The 25,555-nt window shown below is 40.9% G+C and overlaps 1 protein-coding gene across 1 annotated transcript in view; it reads left to right on the top strand.

Annotated features, from left to right (window-relative positions):
• The window catches only part of PLEKHA8 (pleckstrin homology domain containing A8), a 75,260-nt gene extending 49,916 nt beyond the window's left edge, over window positions 1-25,344 (top strand). Inside the window, exons 4-14 of the mRNA XM_089669874.1 lie at window positions 1,188-1,312; window positions 4,048-4,206; window positions 6,693-6,733; window positions 7,770-7,930; window positions 9,388-9,586; window positions 10,480-10,565; window positions 13,985-14,043; window positions 15,982-16,112; window positions 18,461-18,531; window positions 20,580-20,641; window positions 24,368-25,344. Of these exons, the coding sequence (XP_089526000.1) occupies window positions 1,188-1,312; window positions 4,048-4,206; window positions 6,693-6,733; window positions 7,770-7,930; window positions 9,388-9,586; window positions 10,480-10,565; window positions 13,985-14,043; window positions 15,982-16,112; window positions 18,461-18,531; window positions 20,580-20,641; window positions 24,368-24,565 (1,292 nt within the window). The 3' untranslated portion in view covers window positions 24,566-25,344. The remainder of the gene's footprint in view (window positions 1-1,187; window positions 1,313-4,047; window positions 4,207-6,692; window positions 6,734-7,769; window positions 7,931-9,387; window positions 9,587-10,479; window positions 10,566-13,984; window positions 14,044-15,981; window positions 16,113-18,460; window positions 18,532-20,579; window positions 20,642-24,367) is intronic.
• The last annotated feature ends 211 nt before the right edge of the window (window positions 25,345-25,555 follow it).

The following is a 25,555-nucleotide window of genomic DNA, read 5'->3' as shown; positions in this document are numbered from 1 at the left end:
GGAGAAATAAAGCTCCGGACACCGAACTGTGCAAGCTAAATCTCTTAAAGTTTAATGCGTACTAATAGTTTTTTACAAAGTCAGAATGACCAATAAAATCAGATTTTTTTCAAATACACATCAAGACACACTGGGAAGAATTTAATAAAGCATTTATTATACCTTTTTGGCTGTATTGGTCCTTTAAAATGTCCTGCGCTAAATTCCTGAAAAAATTGCGACAGTTTTGGTAACAGTGCCAACACATATATCAGATGTATGATGTTCTTATTTGCATCACTTTTTGATATGAAGTTTCGGCTGCAACCGATGCAAAAAATTGGCATACAGGGACAGGTCAGTGTTATTGGGGTGGGGGATGTGTTGTTAATTTTCTGTTCTCTGTGTTATGTATTTGCTTCATTGGTTGCTAGGATGCAGGCCACCAGAATCTTAGCAGCCAGGGATGCAGGGGCACACTAACAGCGGATGGAGCCTGAGGGAGAACTCCTAAGAGACTAGCTCCCCACCAGGTCCACCTTGCTTGTGATTGACAGTGGATGGCAGTGAACGAATTTCATAGCTGCTATTGACCTGAATAGCGGCTTAAAAATAATCCATGCCATAGCCGCTGTTGGTCTGAATAGTGGTTTTGGAATCGGGCCACTGCTGTCAACCACAAACAATGCAGACCTGATAGGGAACTCTCTGAGCCTGGTTCCCTATCAAGCTTCTCCCACCCATGTTCCTTGCCAGTGCTTCTGTGTGTGCGGCTCCTGGCACATTGCTTGAGAAAGGAGCCAGTATTGGTACTCCTGCCTCCATACAGATTCATGTACCTGTTTCTGACATGTAAATGAATCCATTGCAAGCACTGACAACTGTGGTGTTGAGGCCCGACAGAATTCTAAAGAGCATCTATGAATTTCAGGAACTGTTAGCCTGTTTCCTGGATCGCATTAGAAGTACACAAATTTTACATACAGTACGTTGTTCTTTAGTAACACCTTTAGAGTAGTTTAAAAGTAAGTTTCTATCTATTTTATTTGAATGTACATTTTCATTTTCTATATATTTTCTATTTTTTATAGGTTTAATAAATGTTGCATTTTTTTTGGAGAATTATAATACAAGCTCTGATATACTATCCTGGTTGAATAGTCATTTGTGTATTTTTATTGGCCAAAACTCTTTTGCTTTTGTTTCAGAGTTTAGCGATAGCACAGAGGCCCTGAAAACAAAGATGTCTGAACTAAGGCTGTATTGTGATCTCTTAGTCCAGCAAGTGAACAAAACAAAGGAAACATCTACTTTCAGTTCCTTGGATCCTCAGGTATCTTTGTGTGTGTGTGTGTGTGTGTGTGTGTGTATGTATATGTATGCATATATGTATATATATCGGGATTATGGCCCCGATGCCCACTGGAACATTCAGAAGGTTAGAAATCCCCCTGTAACCAATGCCATTAGTATGTTTTGCAACCATAAGGTTGCAAAGGTCTTGAGAAAGCTCTTTGCTTTTACCCATCATGAGATGTTTTTTGTGTGACACCTTGGTAATGAGACACCTTTTTATAGGCCATCAGTTGAGACTGAACCAGCTGATATTAATTTGCACTGACAAGGGGCAGGATTGCTTTCTAATTACTTATAGATTAAAGCTGGTGTCTTGGCTTTCCATGCCTTTTTGCGTCTCCTGTGTCACTTCATTTTATTACACATAACTTAATTTCTGAACTTTCTTTGTATTTATAGATTGCATGGGTTGTTACTGATATGTGGTGACAATTTCATGTCAGTAGCACCTTTCGAAATATATTTACTTAGAAAAATGACATGACGTGTTCAATACTTATTTTACCCGCTGTATATGTATATACAGTTGTGCTCAAAAGTTTTCATACCCTGGCAGAAATTGTGAAATTTTGGCATTGATATTGAAAATATGACTGATCATGCCACAAAATCCTCTTTTATTGAAGGATGATGATCATATGAAGCCATTTATTATCAAATAGTTGTTTGGCTCCTTTTTAAGTCATAATGATAACAGAAAACACCCAAATGGCCCGGATCAAAAGTTTACATGCTCTGGAATGTTTGGCCTTGGTACAGACACACAAGGTGACACACACGGGTTAAAATGCCAATTAGAGGTTAATGTCCCAAATCTGTTGCTTTTTAAATTGCTATTATTGTCAGTGTATAAATTGTCAATGCGTTTGTTAGCTCTTATGTGGAAGCACTGACTAGGCTAGATACTGAGCCATGGGGATCAGAAAAAAACTGTCAAAAGTCCTGCATAACAAGGTAATGGAGCTTTATAAAGATGGAAAAGGACATAAAAAGATGTCTAAAGCCTTGAATATGCCAATCACTACTGTTAAATCACCTATTAAGAAGTGGAAAGTTTGGGGATCTCTTGATACAAAGCCAAGGTCAGGTAGCAGCTGCATCCAAGCCTTACACCACCAAGTGAAATGCAGAGCATCGGATATAGTGGTGTAAAGTACACCGACACTGGACTCTAGAGCAGTGGAGACGTGTTCTCTGGAGTGATGAATCACGCTTCTCTGTCTGGCCATCCTGATGGACGTGTCTGGGTTTGGCAGTTGCCAGGAGAACGGTACATGCCTGACTGCATTGTGCCAAGTGTAAACTTTGGTGGAGGGGGGATATATGGGGTTGTTTCTCTGAAGTTGGGCTTGGCCCCTTAGTGCCAGTGAAGAGAACTCTTAAGGCGTCAGCATACCAAGACATTTTGGACAATTTCATGCTCCCAACTTTGTGGGAACAATGCAAGGTCTATAAAGACATGGATGAGCGAGTTTGGGTTGGAGGAACTTGACTGGCCTGCACAGTCCTGATCTCAACCCGATAGAAAACCTTTGGGATGAATTAGAGCATAGACTGTGAGCCAGACCTTCTCATCCAACATCAGTGCCATACCTCACAAATGCGCGCCTGGAAGAATGGTCAAACATTCCCAAACACTTCTAAACCTTGTGGACAGCCTTCCCAGAAGACTTGAAGCTGTTATAGCTGCAAAGGGTGGTCCAACTCCATATTGAACCTTACGGACTAAGACTGGGATGCCATTAAAGTTCACGTGCGTGTAAAGGCAGGCGTCCCAATACTTTTGGCAATATAGTGTATAAAATATATATATACTTTGTTTGGCTTTTATATTTATGGCTTGTGAGCCACCTGCAGCTGCTGCCTACTTTCAGTTTTAATCACTGTGGTCAGTCTGGTTCAACACCTGCAGCATCTTACACATCTGAACTCACATAGAGATTGCTTAAATTATGTCAGTTTACTTAAATGAACTAGCTTTTTTGAATCATTGACACAATGTGACAGGTGTGGAAACTGTTGCATATACAGGTGTACAGGAATTAACAAAGAGTGTTGTGAGCATGACCACTCTTTTAAACCAAAAAAAGTTTGCATGTTCTCCCTGTGCCTGCGTGGGTTTCCTCTGGGTACTCCTGTTTCCTCCCACACTCCAAAGACATGCTGGTAGGTTAATTGGATCCTGTCTAAATTGTCCCTAGTATGTGTATGAATGTGAGTTAGGGAAATTAGATTGCACACCCCTTGAGGGTTAGGGACTGATGTGAATGTACAATATATATGTAAAGCGCTGCGTAAATTGTCGGCGCTATATAAATACCTATAATAAATAATAAAAAAGCAGATGCTGTTCCTAATTAACAAAAAGGGTGCAAGCCCTTTTGTTATTTATGAGAGATCAGATCTCTACGTTGCTGTGGCTGTGACAAACAAAGAACAGAATAACAGGAGCTGCATCCCTCATTCTCTCTGCCAGAACCCCACTCAGCTCAGAGCAGCAGGAAGGAAGAGGTTTGTTAAAGTGATTGTAAAGGTTTTGCTAAAATGAGTTCTTATTTATTTGATGTCTGTCATTAGTATCGTATGTTCCTCCACACCTGCATTTGTGAAAGTCCTTCAAGTAGTTACAGACTTACTTCTGAGAAATGCTTTTCAAAAATGTCAGGAAATATCTTGCATGACTGATCATTTTTGTGTTTGTCACTTTGGCAGGATAAAATTAATATGGGGGCCCTTTTGAAGTCTACATGCAATACGTTTCTGAAAACACTTGAGGAGTGTATGCAGATTGCAAATAACACCTTTACATCTACTGTGGTATATTCCACACCCCCTGGATCTCCACACCTTTCCATTCTCCGGCCAAACAAGGTACAAAGTATGCCGGAACCTAGTCGTGGGCAGTATGTGTATTTAGGAAGTCTGTACAGCAGGAAATGTTTCCAAGATAATGGAAAAAAAGCCTGCCACTGCACGCTTCTTCTTCTACGATACTGTAAAATATACAGAACATGTAAGTTGTGACAATGTAATTTCTGGAATGGACTGTGGAAAAAATGTTTGCTTACCTCTACACTGGTGGCTGTTGTCACATTCAAAGCAATCCCCTTGTGAAGCAACACACTTTTCTAGACAACTGTGCCACCGCAAGAAACATTCCTAAAATGTGTTTTCCTGAACACTGCGCAGTATCTTTGTCGCAGCACGCTGAATGTCTGGAATGTCATCAAATCTGTGGCCTTTAAGACATTTTTTTAATTTTGGATATGGCCAAAAGACACAGGGTGCTAAGTTAGGGGAATAAGGTGATTTTTCAAGTTTTTTGGAATGGATTTCTGGGCCAGGAACGCGCAGACATGTAACGCATCATGTGCAAGAGAATTGGTTGTTAGCACTTCCGCCTGGCAGTACTAGGATAGTTGGTTTGAATCCCAACCATGTTTGCATGTTCCACCTGTGCTTGTGTGGGTTTCCTCCGGGTACTCCAGTTTCCTCCCACACTCCAAAGACATGCTGGTAGGTGAATTGGCTCCTGTCTATATTGGTCCCAGTATGTATGAATGTGAGTTAGGGACCTTAGATTGTACGGTCCTTGAAGGTTAGGGACTGATGTGAATGTACAATATATATGTACAGCGCTACGTAAATTGGCGGCGCTATATAAGTACCTGAAATAATAATAATTGTTGGGGTGGTGAATCCACTTGTCAGTCTATAGTTCTGGTATTTTCCTTCAGACAGATTCTCTATCCATATTTGCATCCCTCCTTTGCGTTTTTGGCTTCCCACTGCCACGTCATTGTGGACATCTTCCTTAAACTGCGAATGCTCATCATAAGCCTGTTGTAACACAGCTGAAGATTCATTCACACTATTGCCAATTTTCATGGAAAATTTGATGTTACTCCGCTGCTTCAGATTCTTGTCACTCATTTTCCGCCAACAGCTCAACGCACACACATGTTATTTCTTCTACTTCTCCGTAAAGACTGAGTCAACTGGTCTCTAACTCAGGTGAATGCAGGTTAGAACAAGTCAGAACACGCTCAAGTGCGAATGGCTGTGTGACTTACCACCATAGTGCTACACCGTGGACATACCGGGAATTAAATTGTCACACCTTGTATGTCCTAAAATCTATATTAAATCAAATTACACTCACATTAATTCATGGCTTTCCTTTATGCTGACAGAGAATTATTATGTGTTTGTTGTTTTCTGATATAGGCTCTGATTGGCTCTGAAGAGCAGCAAAGACAGTTTTTGCTTCTGATAATTTGACCGCTGTTACAGAGGAGTTGCAAATACCATAGGGGTCTGAAGGAAATTTTAATTTAGCTAGTTTCCCCTCATATTTTATAAAATAAAGTCCTTTGAATCTCCATTATGGTAATTTAAGGGACCATGTTTTGGTAAAACTGTGCAAATGGCCACCTTTTCTATCATTAGAAACTGAGACCGACAGAAAAAGATGGAAACCCAGGTAAGGCTGGCCATAGATGGCTCGTTTTCTTTTGATCAGCCTTCTGGCTGAAAAAAAAAACAGATTACCTCTTCCACAGAAGCAAGGTGGATGGAAAAATCCTCCCCGCTGTGTTATTGTATTCTGACAGCGGAGAGGATTCCAATATTACCGTTCAAGAGAATCCAATCATTAGATCGAGTTCTCTCGAGTAGGAACAGCTATAGGTGGATCAAAATTTTCTGATCCATCTATGGCCATCTCAAGTCTCTACAGGATGTGACTGCACAGTGGGTAAATAAAGGATTTTAGCATTTTTGCTTGGTTTCAGCTGTCCTCATAAGCCAATATGCATTTGTCTCCTCTGCACCCTCGCTAGTTACATCCTGTGTGAAGGGAGTCACTTTGGGTGGGGAGCCCATGGAACCCAGCTTACTTTGGAGAGGTGGGGAAACCCGTCTCAGCTCCCTCAGGTCCTCTTGTATCTGTGTTCAAATAAACTAGTCTACCTCCTGGTTTTCTTTAAGACTGGTGTCGTCTAGTCTTGTATGGTCAGCTGTGGTATCTGTTGTTGGTGTTCGGATGGGTAAGCGGTATTCTAACGGAAGTACTCAAGCGCAGTCTGGGTCGGTTCCTTTACATCCTGCTTAGGTATAGTTATCTGAGGCCCAATGAAGACTATCAGATCTCTTCAATACCTATACATTGTACCTTGAAGTATGCAGAGATTTCCCATAAGCCATACTAGTCCCTGCGGTGACCAATCAAGTCTTAAGTTATGAGTGCAATATCTGGCAACTTAGTAGCAACCCCTTATTCCAACACTAGTGTGTGTTTCCACTTTTCAATTATTTTGGTGCATTTTGTTGACCTCTTATTGTATGTTTTTCTTTAGGTGCGACGTTCTACTTTGACTGGCCATATCTCAGCACAAAGGTAGGTAATTGGGAGGTAATTCCTTTAAAGAACAACTTATTGGTAATCATACAATCTAAGCTTTTGATAAGCTGAATCTTCACCCAAGCTGAAACACATCAGCCATGACCTCCTCCGTTGTTTACAGCTCTATAGGCTTGAATGGGATGTATATCGAGACTGAGAAGTGCGGGAGAGATTTTTGCTGGATAGGTTGTAAGCAACAAAGGAAGCCGCAGCACCAAACTCAGAACCCAAGAACTAACCTGTGTGCAGTTCAGCATGTAGAAATGATGGCATTTTACTCAAGGATTAATGGCTTATCTCTGTTTTCTAACATAACAGGACTATACTGTGTGTCAGAGTTGTGTAAACCACAGAAATAGACAGAAATACTAAAGTTGGCCATAGATGGATCAAAATTCAGCTGCACCTAATGATTGACTGCTGTAGAACGGGCTTGTTGGAAAACTTTTTGGTTGATGTACCAGCTTCAACCAGTTGTCTGTAGCTGCTAAGAGGATTCCTGCTGTCAGCTTACAATGGCACAAAAGGGAGGATTTCTCCATTCACCTTGCTTGTGTCGATGGAGGAATCTGTTCATTTTTTTTTTCTTTCGATCAGCCAAAAAATAATCCATTTATGGCCAGCTTAACCCTTTGGCAGGTTAACTCAGTGGCACCAACAGTACGCATATATGCGGCCTCTCAGTGGGTGGGCCTTAATGCCGAGAGGCCACATATATGCATACCAAAATGTAAACACAGCTGTGCCAACAGCATGCATTCTGCATGCTCCCGGAGAAGTTACCAGCAGGTAATGGAAAGCTCCCAGTCACTACTTGTAATCAGGAGCTTTCTGATCATGTGAGCGCTGTGACAGCCAATCACAGCGACCACATGATATTAAACCCTGCCCCACCTCCCGGAATCTGAAACCCCTTAAAGGGCTGGGAGGCGCCGGCGCCAAGGGGTTAAACAGCTCCCATATATGTATTTTATCTGCGTATTTAGATGTTTGCTTAGAGTTGATCTTTAAGGTTTAACATTTCTTCTAGGAAGATGGAACTAAACAATAACCAGGAGAATGGGCCCTTAAAAGAGGAACCCAACCATCATAACCATTCACCAATTGAAAACATCCGCATGCTCGGTATGGAAATGCCAGAATCCATTCCACTGTCCTCCCAGGATCCTGAAACACATAAGGACAATGCAGGTAAACTATAGCATGTAACGTTTTATAGGTGCAATGACAGTTGGCTAATGATTATCCTGCCAGGAACTGCTGTCAGTCAGAGTTATAACCTTCTTTAACTCCTATCCAAAATGGAAAACAAAAGTTTTACCTGTAGTTCTGCTTTAAGGTTTTCATACACTTTAAACCATGCAAAATTGAACTGGTTCCAAAGTCTAAACATTTTACCTAGGTAAAAAAAGCGCTCCACTACCCATTCCCTTTCCCCATCCCTAAACACTTACCTGACTCAACTCCTCTCACTTCCTGGGTTCACAGGAGAAACTGAGAGCAGTGGGAGTTCTAGGCTCCTGCTGCTCTCAGACAAACCCATTGGGGAGTGGCTTACCAGAGCTGTGTGTGTCTGTGGATGCACACGGTATGGCTTCAGAGCATACCTGCACAGGTTCCTCCTTAGCACATGGCTTGCTGAGGTGGCACCAGGAGGAAGAAGGAACAGGCAGTGGCTGCGGGGGGATTCCTGAAGAGGAGGTTAGGGACCGCTCTGTGCATTACCTTTTTTTAAAAAATATCCCTTACAATAATTTTTATTGTTTCATCCATCTGTTTCATATTAATACATTTCACTGAATCAACAATAACATTGGTCTTGCTTATTATGTCTTTATTTTTAGTTTCCCAATTTAAAGTAGAACTCCAGCCAAAACTTTCTTTTGAGTGGAATGAGGAGGGATACTGACAAAAAACACTGTAGAAGTATGAGGAAGGGTCAGAACCACAGTCAGATTTTTAACCTTTTACTAATAACCCAGGAAAAAAGATTTTTTTTTTTCTGTAGTTCCACTTGAACAGATCTTTTTTTTTTTTTTTCCTGTTGAGCTGATGAAAGCTGTATAGGCTTAAAAAAGAGTCTGTATTAGGATCACTCCTTTCCATCACATGGAGGAAACCCAGAACCTAAAGTTACATGGAGGGTTTTGTGCATTGATTACTTCTGGTGAGATCCCGGGAAAGCTGAAATCCCCAAATTTAGCAAGAAGACACCCCAGCAAAGTGCTGGAGCTTTGGGATCTTCTGCTTTCTCAGGATCTTGCAGAAGGTCCACGATGTCAACCTACTCTAGGAACCATGGGTGGAAGCTTAGGTGTAAGGTAATCATATTTTGCTATTTTCTCCTTTTATGTGTGAGTTTATTTTTTGTAATGGACTTTTGTCTTTTTTCAGCCAGACTGACTATGTAACTATGTAATGGGTGCTTTGATGCAAGGTCCAATTTTAATGTTTTAAATAGCATAACAATTAGATTCTACCCTTTGACATCCCCCAGACTAAATCATTATAAGGGCAAAACAATTTTTATGGCTACTAACTGATCTTAATCTACGAAGATCACAGAACCTTCATTACTCTGTTTATGTGTTTATCTATTATGGGCCATTTAATAGTAAGAGTCATGGTGTGAAATCCATTTTTTTCAGGTGCTGAAAGTTCACTGGATAATGTTTCCTCGGAGAGCTCAGGGGTTTGTGATCTGCAGGATGAGACAGACACACATGCCAGTCTACCTGCAGTAAGCAGTACATTGCAGCAGGACGAAGGAGGGGGGTCATCGGATGAAGGTGGAGGAGGTACCAAGGAAGAGCTGCCTCACACATTTTTCAGCACAATGACTCACAGGTATTACGTTTAATTAGATGTCTATATTACGCGGCATAGCACATTTAGTAGGCCTTTTATGAAAAACAAACGCAGCTAGATACTAAGGCAAGCAATAAAGGATTTGGTTTTCTTTCATGCAATCGTGTTGCAGGAATGAAAATTACTGGATTTCCCCATCAACACAGACAGTGTTGATGGGGTAATCCCTCCCGCAAAGCTATTGTGTTCTGCTGGCAGGGAGCCTTCCCTGCCAACAGAACACAATGATTACTACTATTGGATTTAGTCAGCAGTAATTGCATGCAAATACATCTGACAGGCTAGGTGTAATGAATTTGATGGATAGATCGACTTCAGTACAGCCAGCCTTGCCCATACATACATTCGAATTTCAGCCAGCTCAGCAGATTCGATCCATCTATGGCCACCTTAGGTTTACCGTTTTACCTGCAAAATCATGTAATTTTATCCCCACTGGGACAGAATACACCGATCAGCGTCTGCAGCTACCAATCAATAAAAAATTTTCCAACATGTCCCTTTGTCAGAAGTTGATTAAACAGTCAACTTTTTTCAAGTCCACACACGGTTTGCAATTCGGCCAGTCCCTGTGAAAAAAATGACAGTAAAATCTTAGACCGAAGCTGTATTCATTCATATATCATATCATTGTTATTTCCTTTATTTATATAATCGTGTCATGCAGTCCTGTACAAAGAACACATTTAATTTCTATCAGTCTATGTCCTCAAAGCAGCTCACAGTCTTATATTCCTGCCACACAGGGCCTGATGTTATGCAAGTTTTTACTGATGATTTTTCTGAAGTCTTCTAGATTCTCAAAGACGTTTCTGTATTTCTTATTTGTCATATTGTGGTATAATGATTACAGTCTGTGTTGTGTTTTCAAGATTCAGTGATCTTGTGTATGAAGGTGAAGATGGCATCCCAACAGAATTCTTCTTGAATTCCTGTTACGCAATAGTCCCTGTTCTAGGTATGTATTCATACTGAATATTGCTTATGGATTCTGTTTTCATTCTATGGTGTTTTTTACTTTGAAAGTTGATCCATCTTAAAGTGAAATTTTAGACCTAAAATATGAACAAAGCATATCCCTCTATAGTGTGTACATGTCTCAATTTAGAGCTCTAAGTGTCAATTATGTCTGCTGCTTCATTCCTCTGCTATCAGAATGAGTAACTTCTGACAAGTTTTCCTTTCACCAAGAGAAAAATGGTAATGGGGAGGGACCTCCAACAGATTGACAGCTTCAGCTCTGTTCCTGTAAGCTGTGTGGAGGGGGGGGTGTCCCTTCCCTTCAATCAGATCTCAGAACTCTTCTCACTGAGCTCTGTAGGTATAACTTCTGCTCTTTGCCCCCTTTTTTCAGAACTCTCAAAAAGCTATTAACTTCAGCACTTTGAACGGATGTAGAGCAGATAATATTGCAGATAAACAGGTACAACTTATGCATGAGGATTTGTTGTATCACCTGTGGCCAGCCACTTCTGTGGGTATATGTAAGGGTTTACAACCACTTTAATATGTGTAGACCCTTATATTTGGGGATCACATTGTGCTCTCCTAAGAGTTACATATTTAGGTGCACTTGGATAGCTTGAAAATCTTTAGCTTCATACTGTACCTATGTGGTGCATTTTTTGGCTGGTACAGTGGGGCAAAAAAGTATTTAGTCAGCCACCAATTGTGCAAGTTCCCCCACTTAAAAAGATGAGAGAGGCCTGTAATTGGCATCATAGGTAGACCTTAACTATGAGAGACAAAATGAGAAAAAAAATCAAGACAATCACATTGGTTGATTTGGAAAGAATTTATTTGCAAATTATGGTGGAAAATAAGTATTTGGTCAATATCAAAAGTTCATCTCAATACTTTGTTATATATCCTTTGTTGGCAATGACAGAGGTCAAACGTTTCCTGTAAGTCTTCACAAGGTTGGCACACACTGTTGCTGGTATGTTGGCCCATTCCTCCATGCAGATCTCCTCTAGAGCAGTGATGTTTTGGGGCTGTCGCTGGGCAACATGGACTTTCAACTCCCTCCAAAGGTTTTCTATGGGGTTGAGATCTGGAGACTGGCTAGGCCACTCCAGGACCTTGAAATGCTTCTTACGAAGCCACTCCTTCATTGCCCGGGCGGTATGTTTGGGATCATTGTCATGCTGGAAGACCCAGCCACATTTCATCTTCAATACCCTTGCTGATAGAAGGAGGTTTGCACTCAAAATCTCACGCTACATGGCCCCATTCATTCTGTCCTGTACATGGATCAGTCATCCTGGTCCCTTTGCGTAGAAACAGCCCCAAAGCATGATGTTGCCACCCCCATGCTTCACAGTAGGTATGGTGTTCTTTGGATGCAACTCAGCATTCTCTCTCCTCCAAACACAATGAGTTGTGTTTCTACCAAACGGTTCTATTTTGGTTTCATCTGACCATATGACATTCTCCCAATCCTCTTCTGGATCATCCAAATGCTCTTTAGCAAACTTCAGATGGGCCCAGACATGTACTGGCTTAAGCAGGGGGACACGTCTGGCACTGCAGGATCTGAGTCCCTGGCGGCGTAGTGTGTTACTGATGTTACGTTGTTCCCAGCTCTCTGCAGGTCATTCACTAGGTCCCCCCGTGTGGTCCTAGGATTTTTGCTCACCGTTCTTGTGATCATTTTGACCCCACGGGGTGAGATCTTGCGTGGAGCCCCAGATTGAGGGAGACTATCAGTGGTCTTGTATGTCTTCCATTTTCTAATTATTGCTCCCACAGTTGATTTGTTCACACCAAGCTGCTTGCCTATTGCAGTTTGAGTCTTCTCAGCCTGGTGCAGGTCTACAATTTTGTTTCTGGTGTCCTTCGACAGCTCTTTGGTCTTCACCATAGTGGAGTTTGGAGTGTGGCTGTTTGAGGTTGTGGACAGGTGTCTTTTATACTGATGACAAGTTCAAACAGGTGCCATTGATACAGGTAATGAGTGCAGGACAGAGAAGCCTCTTAAAGAAGAAGGTACAGGTCTGTGAGAGCCAGAAATATTGCTTGTTTGTAGGTGACCAAATACGTATTTTCCACCATAATGTGCAAATAAATTCTTTCCAAATCAGCCAATGTGATTGTCTGGATTTTTTTTCTCATTTTGTCTCTCATAGTTGAGGTCTACCTATGATGCCAATTACAGGCCTCTCTCATCTTTTTAAGTGGGAGAACTTGCACAATTGGTGGCTGACTAAATACTTTTTTGCCCCACTGTATGTCTCTTTCTCTTCTTGTCTGTGTATCCCTCTTTTTTGTCTTTCTTTCTGCTTGTGTCTTTCTCCCTTTGCCTTTTCTTTTCTTGTCTTTTCTTTTCTGTCCTTGCAAGGCAGGTAATCCAGTTTGCCAAGGTTTGCCAGCTATAAAATATCAGGTTTGGGAGGATCAATTAATTAACTCTGACCCCACATTTTTATGGTGTGACCTCCTTTCTTTCAACGAGAAATGTTGAGCCACACACAATCAATCTGCCCAGTAGTGTGCTAACCGGCTTCAGCTAGTCTCCTCCCCTGTCATACCCATTTGACACATTTTGACCTTCCACGGGCTTAAACCTAGATTCAACTATTGAGCCCATGGGAGTCAGAGAGGCAAGACTTGGGAGGAGATTAACTGAAGCTGATTTTTTTTTGTACTTTACTACCAGGTGGATTGATTGTGTTCGGCTCCATGTTTTTCATTGTCAGTTAGCATTACCAGCCCAGACTGGCCCCTTGGATGCCAGCACCTTTTAGTGGTTGGAATCGCCAGGATGACAAACCTTGTCGCTTGGAGCTATGCAGTTTCCTATGGGCTCCTTTCTTTCAAGGTGTAAGAACATGTATTCACCTCAGTTGATTTCTCCCAAGAATATACTTTTTCTAATAGGTGGAAGTCTTGTAAGAATACAATCTGACAAAACATATCATGCCATTCAGTTTGAACTTGGCCACTCATTTTTGAATATTCCTTTTACTGGCCTTTTGTTATTTATACCATGTAAACCGTCAGGATAGACCTTTACCCCACAGTTAGAGTGAAATATGTTGTGAAGTTGGCAGCCATACAACAGGCAATAAACAGATGTTACATAAACTTTGTGAGGGTCATTTGCTAAGACTGGAGAGTGCAAAATCTGGTGCAAGTCTGCAAGGAAACCAGTCCGCTCCCAAGTTTTATTGCCAACGCCTAATTGAACAAGCTTAAATTAGATGCTGATGGCGACCATGCACAGCTGCGCCAGATTCTGAGTGCACCAGTTGTAACAAATCTGCCTCTATGTGAAGCTGTACAATGCCAAATCACTTCAGTGTTATCTGTCCGAGAATGGCTGTTTGTTGTTAGTACCTCAGCAGAGTAGTTAATGGCTTGTTTGTCTTTCTGCAGATAAGCTTGGGTCAACAGTGTTTGCACCTGTAAAAATGGATTTTGTTGGAAACATAAAGGTAGGGTGAATGAATGGACTGTAATATGTTTCCTGCACATTCTTACTACATCTCTACAAATATTGGCTAGTTATTCATTGCTCTAAACCCTTACATACAGGAAGACGTTTACAGCTTTTCGCCTGTGCCAATAAGGTCACAAGGTTTTCTTTCATAGTACTGTGTAGCAATTAATCTCTCTATCGACCCCTCACCATTTTTCTCTTTCTTTCTCCCTTCTTGATCTTATTTTTCTATTGCCCTCTCCTCCTTCCTCCCTTGTCTTATTTCTCTCTCTCTTTTTCTCTCCCCCCTCATCTTATTTCTCTCTCTCTCTCACCCCCCCTCTCTCTCTCTATTCTTACTTCTCTCCTTACTTCTCTCCTTACTTCTCTCCTTATTTCTCTCCTTATATCTTTCTTTCTTTCTCTTTTAATTTCTTTCTTTCTTTCTTTTGTTCTTTCTTTCTTTCTTTCTTTCTCTCTCCCTCATCTTATCTCTCACTTTCCCCTTGTCTTATTTCTCTCTCTCTGTCTGTCTCTCTCATCTTAACTCTCACTCTCCCTTGCCTTCTCTCTCTCTCGCTCTCATCTTCTTTCTTTCTTTCTTTCTTTCTCTCTCTCTTTGTCTCATCTTAACTCTCTCTCCCTTGCCCTCTCTCACTCTCTCTCACCCCCTCTCTCTCTCATCCCCTCTCTCTCTCATCCCCTCTCTCTCTCATCCCCTCTCTCTCTCATCCCCTCTCTCTCTCATCTTCTCTCTCTCTCATCTCTCTCTCTCTCATCTTCTCTCTCTCTCATCTTCTCTCTCTCTCTCATCTTCTTTCTTTCTTTTCTTTTCTTTTCTTTTCTTTCTCTCTCCCTCATCTTATCTTTCTCTTTCCCCCTCATCTTATTTCTCTCTCTCTGTCTCCCCTCTCTTGTCTCTCTCTCTCTGTCTCCCCTCTCTTGTCTCTCTCTCTGTCTCCCCTCTCTTGTCCCTCTCTGTCTCCCCTCTCTTGTCTCTCTCTCTCTTTCTCCCCTCTCTTGTCTCTCTCTCTCTGTCTCCCCTCTCTTGTCTCTCTCTCTCTGTCTCCCCTCGCTTGTCTCTCTCTCTCTGTCTCCCCTCTCTCTCTCTCATCTTATTCATCTCTCTCTCCCTCCCTCGTCTTATTCTCTCCCTCCCTCCCTCGTCTTATCTCTCTCTCTCTCCCTCCCTCTTCTTATTCCTCTCTCTCCTTTCCTTGTCTTATTTCTCTCTCTCCTTCCCTCGTCTTATTTCTCTCTCTCCCTTGTCTTATTTCTTTCTCTCCCTTCCTCATCTAATTTATCTCTCTTTCTGTCTTGTATTATCTCTTCCTGTCTCTTAAACAGGCCATTCACTGATTGAAATTTGACAGGTTCAGCAGGCGCCAGTGTGTGGCCTCCAATTATTTAATCGACTTTTGTAGAAGGGACATGTTGGAATAGATTCTGATCAGCCACTGATACAGTGTCCTGGCAGGGGGTTCCTTCATCCACCTCATTATTGTGGCTGAATGAAAGAAAAACTAACTACATATGGCCAATGTTTTCGTTTCTTTTTTCTTTTCTTTTCTCTTTCTTTTATTTCTTCTTTTTTTTCTCATTTCTCTTTTCTTTTCTTTTCTTTTCTTTAGTAAGGAATTAAACCCTTGTTTGTGTGATCAGACTGATGGTATATAAACGCAATCTGTCCTAATAAAGCAAACTAAATAACATATTTACTAAATTCAGAGGATGCAAAATCTGGTGCAGCTGTGCATGGTAACCAATCAGCTTCTAACTTCAGTTTGTTCAATTAAGCTTTGACAATAAAACCTGGAAGCTGATTGGTTTCAGTGCAGAGCTGCACCAGATTTTGTACTCTCCAGTTTTAGTAAATCAACCCCATTACCACTAAGGAATATATGCAAATGGTTATAACCATCTTCATACCAGACTGTTCTGTGTATTTTTGTAGAAAATAAATCAGAAATATATCACTAATAAAGAAGAGTTTACAACATTGCAAAAGATCGTTCTCCATGAACTAAATGCCAGCTTAGCACAAGTGCGAAACTCAGCAACGGAGGCCCTTTTGTGGTTGAAAAGGTAAGTGGCAGTGCTTGGGGTAATCATTCACAACATTGTGTGATGCATATGTCTTTTTTTTTCTTTTAAACAATTGGCTTTTATTCAGAAAGAACAATCAGAACATATGAACAAGAATGAGCTACAAGAAAGCATGGCATATTATCATATCATGTAGTACACAGTTTACAAATTGGTTTTGGAGCAAACTCAGTAGTATAATCAAAACATTAGGAAACATTCACATAGTAAAACATTTACAATTTGCAGGTACAATCATCAAGTCTGATAGAGATACATATGTCTTTATTTGGTACTTGCACCTTATATTGGCGCTACTTTTTTTTACAGATGCACGTATGCCCTTGTAGGATACTGTACAATGCATACTATCTCATAGCAAGCAATTATCTTTACCTAGTTTGCTAATACAGTGCAACATATGAGATTCATGCTGTACATGATCTGTTTAATGAATCTTTACCTATGTAGAAAAAAACAAGAAAAAAGAAAATAGGCTACACACCTAAAAGGCTAACCTCAAAAATGTATTTATTCATAAAACACACAAAGTAAATTAGACATTGTATCAGGAACCTGGCAATCACTCCCATCCCACCCCTTGTATAGGGAAACCCTCCCGCACTAAACGGTCACCGATGTGTCCCCTATATGTACACAGCACTCGACCCTCCCCAGAAAGGGACCCAAACCACCTCCCCCAACACCACAACCACCCCTCAACAATACCCCCAACCAAACAACCCAAAACAAAACAAAAAATCCCTGGAAACACCTCCCAGGGTCCTTCAATACTCCTCCCACAATGACCCTCCCAGACCCTCCCGCCCGACCACCCCCCTCCCCCTAAAAAGGGGAAGAAGGGAGCTGAGGTGTGACACTAGCCCACTAACTTCCCCCCTATCCCCTAGACCCCGCTAGATCGAATATCCCATCCACCAACACACCAAATACAAGGCAATATGATATTCCTATGGATAATAATGGACTGCAGTAAAATTCAACCTCAATGCATAGACAGTATAAAAAAAACAGTTAAGACCGGAAAGAAAATATCAAATGTGAAGGGCTATAACTTCTAGAGTCCAACTGAACAGACAGGTCACTAGTGCACTAGGAAATATGAATCTGGTATGGCCAATCCACAGGAAAAAGGTATGTCTATAGTGGTGTCCAATAGAGTATATCCACCAGTCCATAAATGTGCACTGTGTCAGATGTTCCACAGCCAACCTGCGGTAGTAGAAACAGGCTGATGACCAGGCATGAATGGGCCGCAGCACTCAGCAAAACTAAGCCTCCAGGAAGAATTTAATGAGCATGTAAACATGAGGACATGGGTGGTGAGACAGCCAGCGGGAATAAATCAAAGATGTATATCTGCCACAGCATCCTTGATTTGTGTAACCAGTCCAGCCTGTGCAAGGCTGCACAGCTGATACGACCTAGTTAACCACACCGGGTCGCCAGTACTCACTGTATGGTGGGACCCCCAAGGTCCTGTACATCAAACCGCAGCTGATAATCCCAATGATGTGGCCATGTCCTGTGGAGGCTCCGCTAATAGTCCAGTAGTGACTGCCGGCCGTGCATCATGGATGAGATGCCACATCCATGTTGGTAGGATTCTGTAAAGACACCATGCGGTGTGGAGGTGGCGTGCTGGGAATGGAGGGAGGAGGTAACTGAACATGCTGCCTTGTTTCGTCCCAACTACTTCCGGGGCTTCTTCAGAGCCAGTTGGTGGATGGGATATTCGATTTAGTGGGGGGTAGGGGGACATTAGTGGGCTAGGGGAGTGGTCAGGCGGGTGAGTCTTGGAGGGTCATTGTGGGGGAAGTATTGGGGGACCTTGGGAAGTGTTCCCAGGTGTTTTTTGTTTTGAGTTGGTTGGTTGGGGGGATTGTTGAGGGGTGGTTGTGGTGTTGGGGGAGGTGGTTTGGGTTCCCTTTTGGGGAGGTGGGGGTGCTGTGTACATACAAGGGACACTCTTTGGTACCACGGGTGAGTGTCTAGTGCGGGAGGGTTTCAATATACCAGGGGTGTGGGGTGGGTTTCTTATGATTGGGAGTGATTTGCCAGGTTCCTGATGCAATGTGTTGTATGTTTTATGAATAAATATGTTTTTGAGGATATACTTTTAGGTGTGTAGCCTATTTTCTTTTTTCTTGTTTTTTTTTCTTCATATGCCTTAGGTAGCACCCTTCCAGGCTCATCTGGAGGCACCTAATTTTTTCTTTGATTTTCAGTGGACTCCTCTGCTTTCCCCTTCTCCCCCTTTGTCCCCCCTTTTTTAATCTTTACCTATGTAGCCAAGAACATGTGTTTATCTGTATATTTTTCTCTAGGGGACTCAAGTTTTTATTTCAGTTCCTTACTGAAGTAAAGAATGGTGAAAACAATATCCAGACAGCATTAAGTAAGTGATTTTTTTTAAAGGAAACGCATTAAGGATAACCCAGTATGTATTTCTTGTTTTGAATTTTTGAGATTTACTATATATAAAGCTTGCTTATGTGCCATTTTACAAAATCTCATCATGCATTGGGTATTTTTTCATTTAATATATACACTTAGGTCTGAACTGGCCACAGGGCACACCGGGCATTTGCCCTGTGGGCTGGGGCCGCCTGGATAGGAGGAGCAGCCGGGCGGCACATAGAGGAACTGGACAGTGCATTTCACTCCAGTCTTGCCATGGTGTATGACCTGTGACATGAAACGGTCTTCTACGACCTCACCTTAGTAGCAGAGGTTGGCTGTTCCTCACCAAGTTTTAAGTCTCCTACACAGCTGTTTCTGTTTCAGTTAATGACTGTGTTTCAACCTACATAGAAATTGAAGATCATTAGCACCTCCTTGGCATAATTGGTTAATCATACACCTGACTCTAATTCTACAAAATCCCTGACTTTGTGCAAGTGTACAAAGTGTGCAAGTGTAGGAAATAATGCTGGTTTGAAGCCAAAGGCAAGTCACGCCAAAAGTTAATTTGATTTAGATGTTTCTTCTGTATGCTCGCTTTGTGTTTTGTAAATTGATAAAAATTAACACGCAAAACATACGCCATATAGCCAGATGTTTGTGGACATCTGACCATCACACTTATCTGAGTTTCTTGGACATCCCATTTCATTCCAAAACCATGGGCATTAATAAGGATTATATAAAATACATATGCCGAAGCATAGGGGCCATCCACCCACTGGCCACTTCGGCTTTTTTTTAACTACGGATGAAAAATCTCATCCAACAGTGCTGCATACACTTACTTATGTATATTCTGAAAGCAAGACTCTGTTGCTGTCAGAATAAACAAGTCGGTGCTGCAGCTGAATGGCATTCCTTCAAAGAAAACAGTAATGGTTAACAATAAAACAGTAACTCAATAAAACAACTTTTTTATTGAAATATGTGCCAAAAAATATTATAAAATATATATGCTGAAGCATAGGGGCCATCCACCCACTGGCCACCCCAGACCCCCATGCTTCGGCATATATGCTCTTTTTTTTTTTTTTAACTGCGAGCATAAATGTCCCCCCCGGCCCTTTTTCAGCTGTACCAGCTTTCATTTACAAGGAGGCTTTCTATAAGAATTTGGCAGGGATGAAAACATACGCACTTCAAAGGGCATGTGAAATCAGGTACTGATGTTGGATCTGAGGACTTGCCTAGAAATCGACATTCCATTTCTTCACAAAAGTGTTCAGAAGGGTAGCATGTGGAGCATTTGATTTCCTCCACGCAAACACCTCAAACATGTCTTGACGGACCTGGTTTTTTGCATAGGTGCACAGTCATAGTGGAAAAGAAAAGATCTTCTACCAAAAAGAACTGCCTATGCAGATAAAAGACAAATGTAGATAAAGAGCAACTGCATCAGAGAGGAGAGAGTGTATGTGAGGGGGTTTGAATCTGAGAAAGAGCCTGCTCCTGTGATGGTCCTTAGTAACTTCCTAGGATTTTTCCAGTCTGGTTTCATGAGATATATGAATGGTCTACACCTATAGAAGGGGAATTATTCCACTTAGGTGAAAGCTGCACAGTTTGTTTTTATCTACAGACATCCATTATCTGCATAGGCAGTTTTTTTTCATAAGGTGAACTAACCCTGTAACCTTTTAGACCCTGTTCAGATATAGTGCGGTGACTGGCGGTTTTCTGCTCTAGAAGAATGCCAGTCACTGCTAGGACATACAGAAAAAGGGTATTTTTATTTTCAATAATTTTTGTTATAGTTTACACTCAGAAAACAGGAAACTGTGGAACAGAATAGTGTGTAGACATTGTGTTGTACTTAAAACAACACTATAGAAAAAAAAAGCATAGAATTATCACGTAGCACATAACATTTTTTTTTTTTTTTTTTTAATTGATTATTATATGTAGATTTACTAGTCAAGATGTTAACTGCAGTGAGTGTGTCTATACATGATTATTAAAACTGATCCACCTTTCTTTCAGGTAATGCCTATGGTAAAACATTGAGACAATATCATGGCTGGGTGGTAAGAGGTGTATTTGCGGTAAGCTTGGATCTTCACCATGCATTTTTAGGTTTTTATGTCTGATTATTGAAGTGGAACTCCAAAACAACAGCTAAATATATGGGTAGAATACAAATATTCTCTATTTAACCAGCCAAACAATTTGTAATTTTGCCAGCTATTTTTATAATGCACAAACCTCTGCCAAATCTGGTAATACTCATTCATTGACCAATGAGGGAACTGACATAGAAAGCTGTATTACTGAACAAGGAAGATGAACCTGTGATTGGGAATGATTAGTAACTGTATCACCTGTCTGACAATGTGTGTGAGTCACGAAATTGCATGTACAGAATTATGGATATTTTGGCAGGTTAAATTGTACACTTCTATTTATTTCAGCTGGAGTTTCTATTTAAAACTGAACTCTAGGCACAAACACTTTCAATTATATACAGTATATTATCGGATAGGCGCAATGGATATAAATCCACTATGTGTGGATTTATAGCCATTGCAAATATGTTATTACTTTGTAACAGTAGCAGTGATATCACTGGACTGCACATAGCCTGCTCAGAGAATAGAGCTGTAGGAGGGACTCAACAGGCCCAACCACTACAGGATCACTGTAGAAAGCTATCGGAGGGGGCTGATACAAGACCAGTCATCTTGCATAAGGAAAGAGCCCAGCAGTGACTGGTCTTTACTACAGGAAGCCTTTGCACAGAGGCAAAGTTCCACACTGGATTACTTCAAATATCCGGAAGAAATACACAAATAACAAAGTAAGAAGACAGATGCCTCTTGTAATTCGACAATATTTGCTTATCCCAGAGTTCAGCTTTAAAAGATAAGTTCACCTTTGGGAACACATTGCACCTATTTTAAGGGTGGAACATGTAACATGTTTCTGCTCCTGCAGCCGCTCCCCTATCCCCTCTTCTCTGTGACAGCGGGCCAGGGATCTTCTCCCTGCACTCGCTGTCACTGTTTAAAAAGACAGAGCTGTGAAGGCCTCCACCCACACGGCCTTTTCCTTTTTTTGCACATGAATGAATGAACTACATGTACCGACAGACTTTGTGGCTGTTGACATGTAGTTCTCAGTGAATGACCATGGCACTGTTAACCGCTGTGGTAGTTTTTTGATTCCTCTTGTCATTGTGTAACTGCCTGCCCGTAAGAGGGTGAGCAGAAAGTTTACACTCACAGTCTGCAGGAGCCCTACAGTATATTGCACCCATGATCTGTTGATTGCTGGTGCAAAGCTTTCCAGGCTCCTACAAAAAAAAAAATAGTAAATGCACTTTTTTTTTTTTTTTACCTGCATTATTTTTATACCTCTGCTACAGGAATATGAGAATGATAATTTTTATTTTTTTTTGTTCTTGTTGGTTATATGTGTTACAAACTATATTAGGCCATGTTATGTAAGGTGTTTAGGATTTCTGCTCATCAATTTAGAGCATATCTGTCATTAAAAAGAGATGCTTCTGTTCCCTTTAAAGTCCTAAAGAAAGGTAGAAGCTATAAAATGCTTACCTTTTGTTCCAGAATCTACTGTTCAATGATCCCATTGTGGCTGGTTAAGTGATCAAATGCCTAGGCCAGTGACGGTCATCTTAGTGAATATAGAAAGCCTCGAGTGAGGCCCCCAACTGCCCCGTCATATATTTCATAATTGTGTTTGCATTGTAGTGCATTGTGGTACCATATCATTTTTCTTGACAACCCCAACTCACTGTTACAGTAGCGAACAATGCACCCACACTACAGCGCTGCACAATGCACATGCTGTGCATTGTGGTATGTTGCATTAAAAAAGAAAGTCATGCCCATTTTTTATAAAAAGTATGGTGCAGCGCTACCCTAAATATTGCCTTGTCTTATAGCTAAAAAACAAATATAATAATACAAAACGGTATTAAAACCCAATATAACTCCTACTAAATATATCTTAATGGTGACTAATCATTATCCTCAGTCCATACTGTGAATAAATATGCCACTCACTCACCAATCATGAAGTGAACTGATCCACTAGGGGATCCATAGTGAGACAGAAAAGTGAATAAATGTTGAAAATAAACGCCAGTGAAAGAGAAAAAAATTCCTGATGGGACTACAATAAAGTGAAAAATATTAATAATTATAAAAAATGGTGACTCCCTAAATGTGGGATTAATTATCACTCTGATAATAATGATGACCACAAAGGCTATAAATTTGCCAAATAAAAGTGAAAAATAGGTAAAAAATTCTGTGAATCCCTAAATATGGGATTAATTATCACACAGTAGAGACAAGTGCAGTGATTGAATGACAAAAATATGATAAAAAATAAATATATATAATGAAAATATATCACGAGAACTGAATAACCAAAAAAACTTTTTTAAAAATTGTCACATGAAATAAGTTCAAAGAAAATAGTTCAAAGGTGCGTAAACACCAAATATTCCAGCGTCTTCAGAAAGTCCAGGTGATAAAGTGAATATGCATGACAACCAATAAGAAATAATCCATAAACGGCTGAATTGCCCCCTCACCTCCTTGAAGCGACCCAAAAGGGCCAAGACACCTGTTAAAAGACAAAAGTGACCTCCCACGGTTTGGTCCTCCCTTCGAGGATGATATCCGTCCGCAGCGGTGATATCCTCTTCACAGGTTAATGGAAGAAGCGGCAGGATCCCCTCCAGAGATGATATAGTAAGATACAACCATCTCACATTTAGGTCAGGATAAAGACAGAAAAAAGATCTCCCAAAGTGTAAATCTGTTTAATATACCTTTAAAACATGTATATCCAATTGCCCACTCACTTTTGCACAGAATAAAAGTGAGTGGGCAATTGGCTATACATGACGTGCTCGGTAGCAGAGGCCCAGGAGCTGGCCAATTCAGCTCCTAGGCTTAGTGCTGGACCGCTGCTGTTAGTGACAGCCAGAAGTTCCAGCATCAAAGGCAAGCCACTGTCACTCGGCATGCAGACCACTCTGCTGCAGACCTGATTTGAGCTCCAAGGGCCAAGGTATTTGGTTACAGTTACATGTGACCTAATACCTAGGCATCCCTACATATTCCATGGCTGCTAGTATTGTTTGAGTTGTAAAGGTAGCAGGAGAGCTATGTTGAATGGATCACTGTAAAAAAGTTGTTTTTAAATGTTCTGACACTTCAAGTGTATCTAGTTAATTCCTGACAGCAGTGGTACTTTAGAAAGAATCTGTAAATTAAAGGTGTCTTTAAAGAAATTCCATTAGTGTATAGTGACAGCTTCAGAGGGGCTCTACTATACTATTAAGCAGGCCATCACCAGTGGAAGGAAAGAAAATCATTCGATCCCCCATCAATCCCCCACAGTCAATATTGATGGGGGTAATGCCTCCCCCAGAGGTATTGTGTTCTGCCAATGAGGAACCTTCCCTTCTAGTAGAACACAATAGTTACTGCTGGCGGCTATGTTCATGCAAAAATCTGGTCAAGATACGTTCCATGTATGGGCAGGCTGGTTGTACCGAGCTTGTTCCATTGATCAACTTCAGTACAAGATTCGAGATACGGGATTTGATCTATCTATGGCTGACTTTAGGATAGGCCTAATTGGTCTCGCCTATCATATCTTTTCATTAACTCAACTGTAGTACTTTTGATTGTTTTTCGTACTCTGTGTTTGTTTCTCTGTCTTTTAAGTACAGGTGTACAGTTATTGTACTGAAACCAAGAGTTCTTACTACTTTTGTTCTTCCTTTTTAACAGCTGGCTTTAAGGGCGGCTCCAACATATGAAGGGTTTGTGGCTGCTCTGACTGTACATGAAGGGGATGAAAAACACAAGTGTTTCTTTGATGGAATGTCGAGAGACCTTAACATATACCTGCCAGCTATGGAAAAGCAGCTTAACATTCTGGACATGTTGTATGAAGAACATGGCTTGGAGTCTGATGAAGTAGTATGACTGGAGCACTCTCTTACAATGCAGGGATTTGGTGTCTAATTTATTACGGAGAGCATCATCATGGAAGGTGCAAAGATCATGTCTAATGGCTGCCACGTATATGATGTGTAAAACATACAGAATCAAGGGCTCACTCTTGGAGCCCCCACCGTTTTGTTATGTACAATCAGATTTTGTATTAACAGTCGTCTGAAGTACTTTATCTCCTTCTGGAGGTATCTGACAAGTCAATATGGACTTAAAATCTGTGGGATTCCTCAGATGCTTATTTATATTCTGAACACCGTTTTGCTCTGTGTACAAATATTTTTTATAATAAAGCTGTTTTTAAGTCTTCGCCAATGTATATTCGAAGGAGAATACTCTAAGGCCAATTTGGGAAAAGTGGTGCAATTTCAAATTAAATCTTGTTTGTGATTGGTGGCTCTGGGCAATAGCTTCGTTTTTCTTCAAGCTTCTTCGCTCAAGTTTCTCATGCCTTGATGAGTCCCTGAACACCGAATGCAGTTTGTCTTCCTCCATCTTAATGAAAAGGCAAATTTCTCCATCTCCTGCAGTTTTTAGTTAAGCAAGACAGTCACATCTTTCCTACCTCTGGCAAAATCCTTCACAGAGTACATTGACAGATTATTGAACAGAATTCACTCATCGGATCCTTTTCTGCCTGGATCAGAATGCTCAGGACATTGTGTCTCCAGCTTTGTTGTCTATATCATGTGCTATAGAAGCTACTTTAATATATTTGATCCCATCTTTAATAAATGGAAAGTAGCTAGCTATTGAGCTATGGTTAATTTATTTTTCTAAAAGTACTTCCCTATAACTTTATTTAGTCAAGTATTTGCTAAGGCAGTGTTGTATTCCAACTGTCCATTAAAATGTCACTTTAATGTGTTTGTATAGCCCATCTTTTTTGTTTTAGTTTTGGATACAGTAGGGATGGGTTTATTTTTTATCTGTTTATTTTTTGCTGTCCATGTCCTGTTGGGG

This window comes from Staurois parvus, unplaced genomic scaffold, assembly GCF_062004578.1.
Source record: "Staurois parvus isolate SC_StPar_1 unplaced genomic scaffold, SC_StPar_1.0 ptg000082l, whole genome shotgun sequence".
Classification (NCBI taxonomy): Eukaryota; Metazoa; Chordata; class Amphibia; order Anura; family Ranidae; genus Staurois; species Staurois parvus.
The sequence above is the reverse complement of the archived record's forward strand: the minus strand, read 5'-3'. Positions and strand labels throughout refer to the sequence as shown.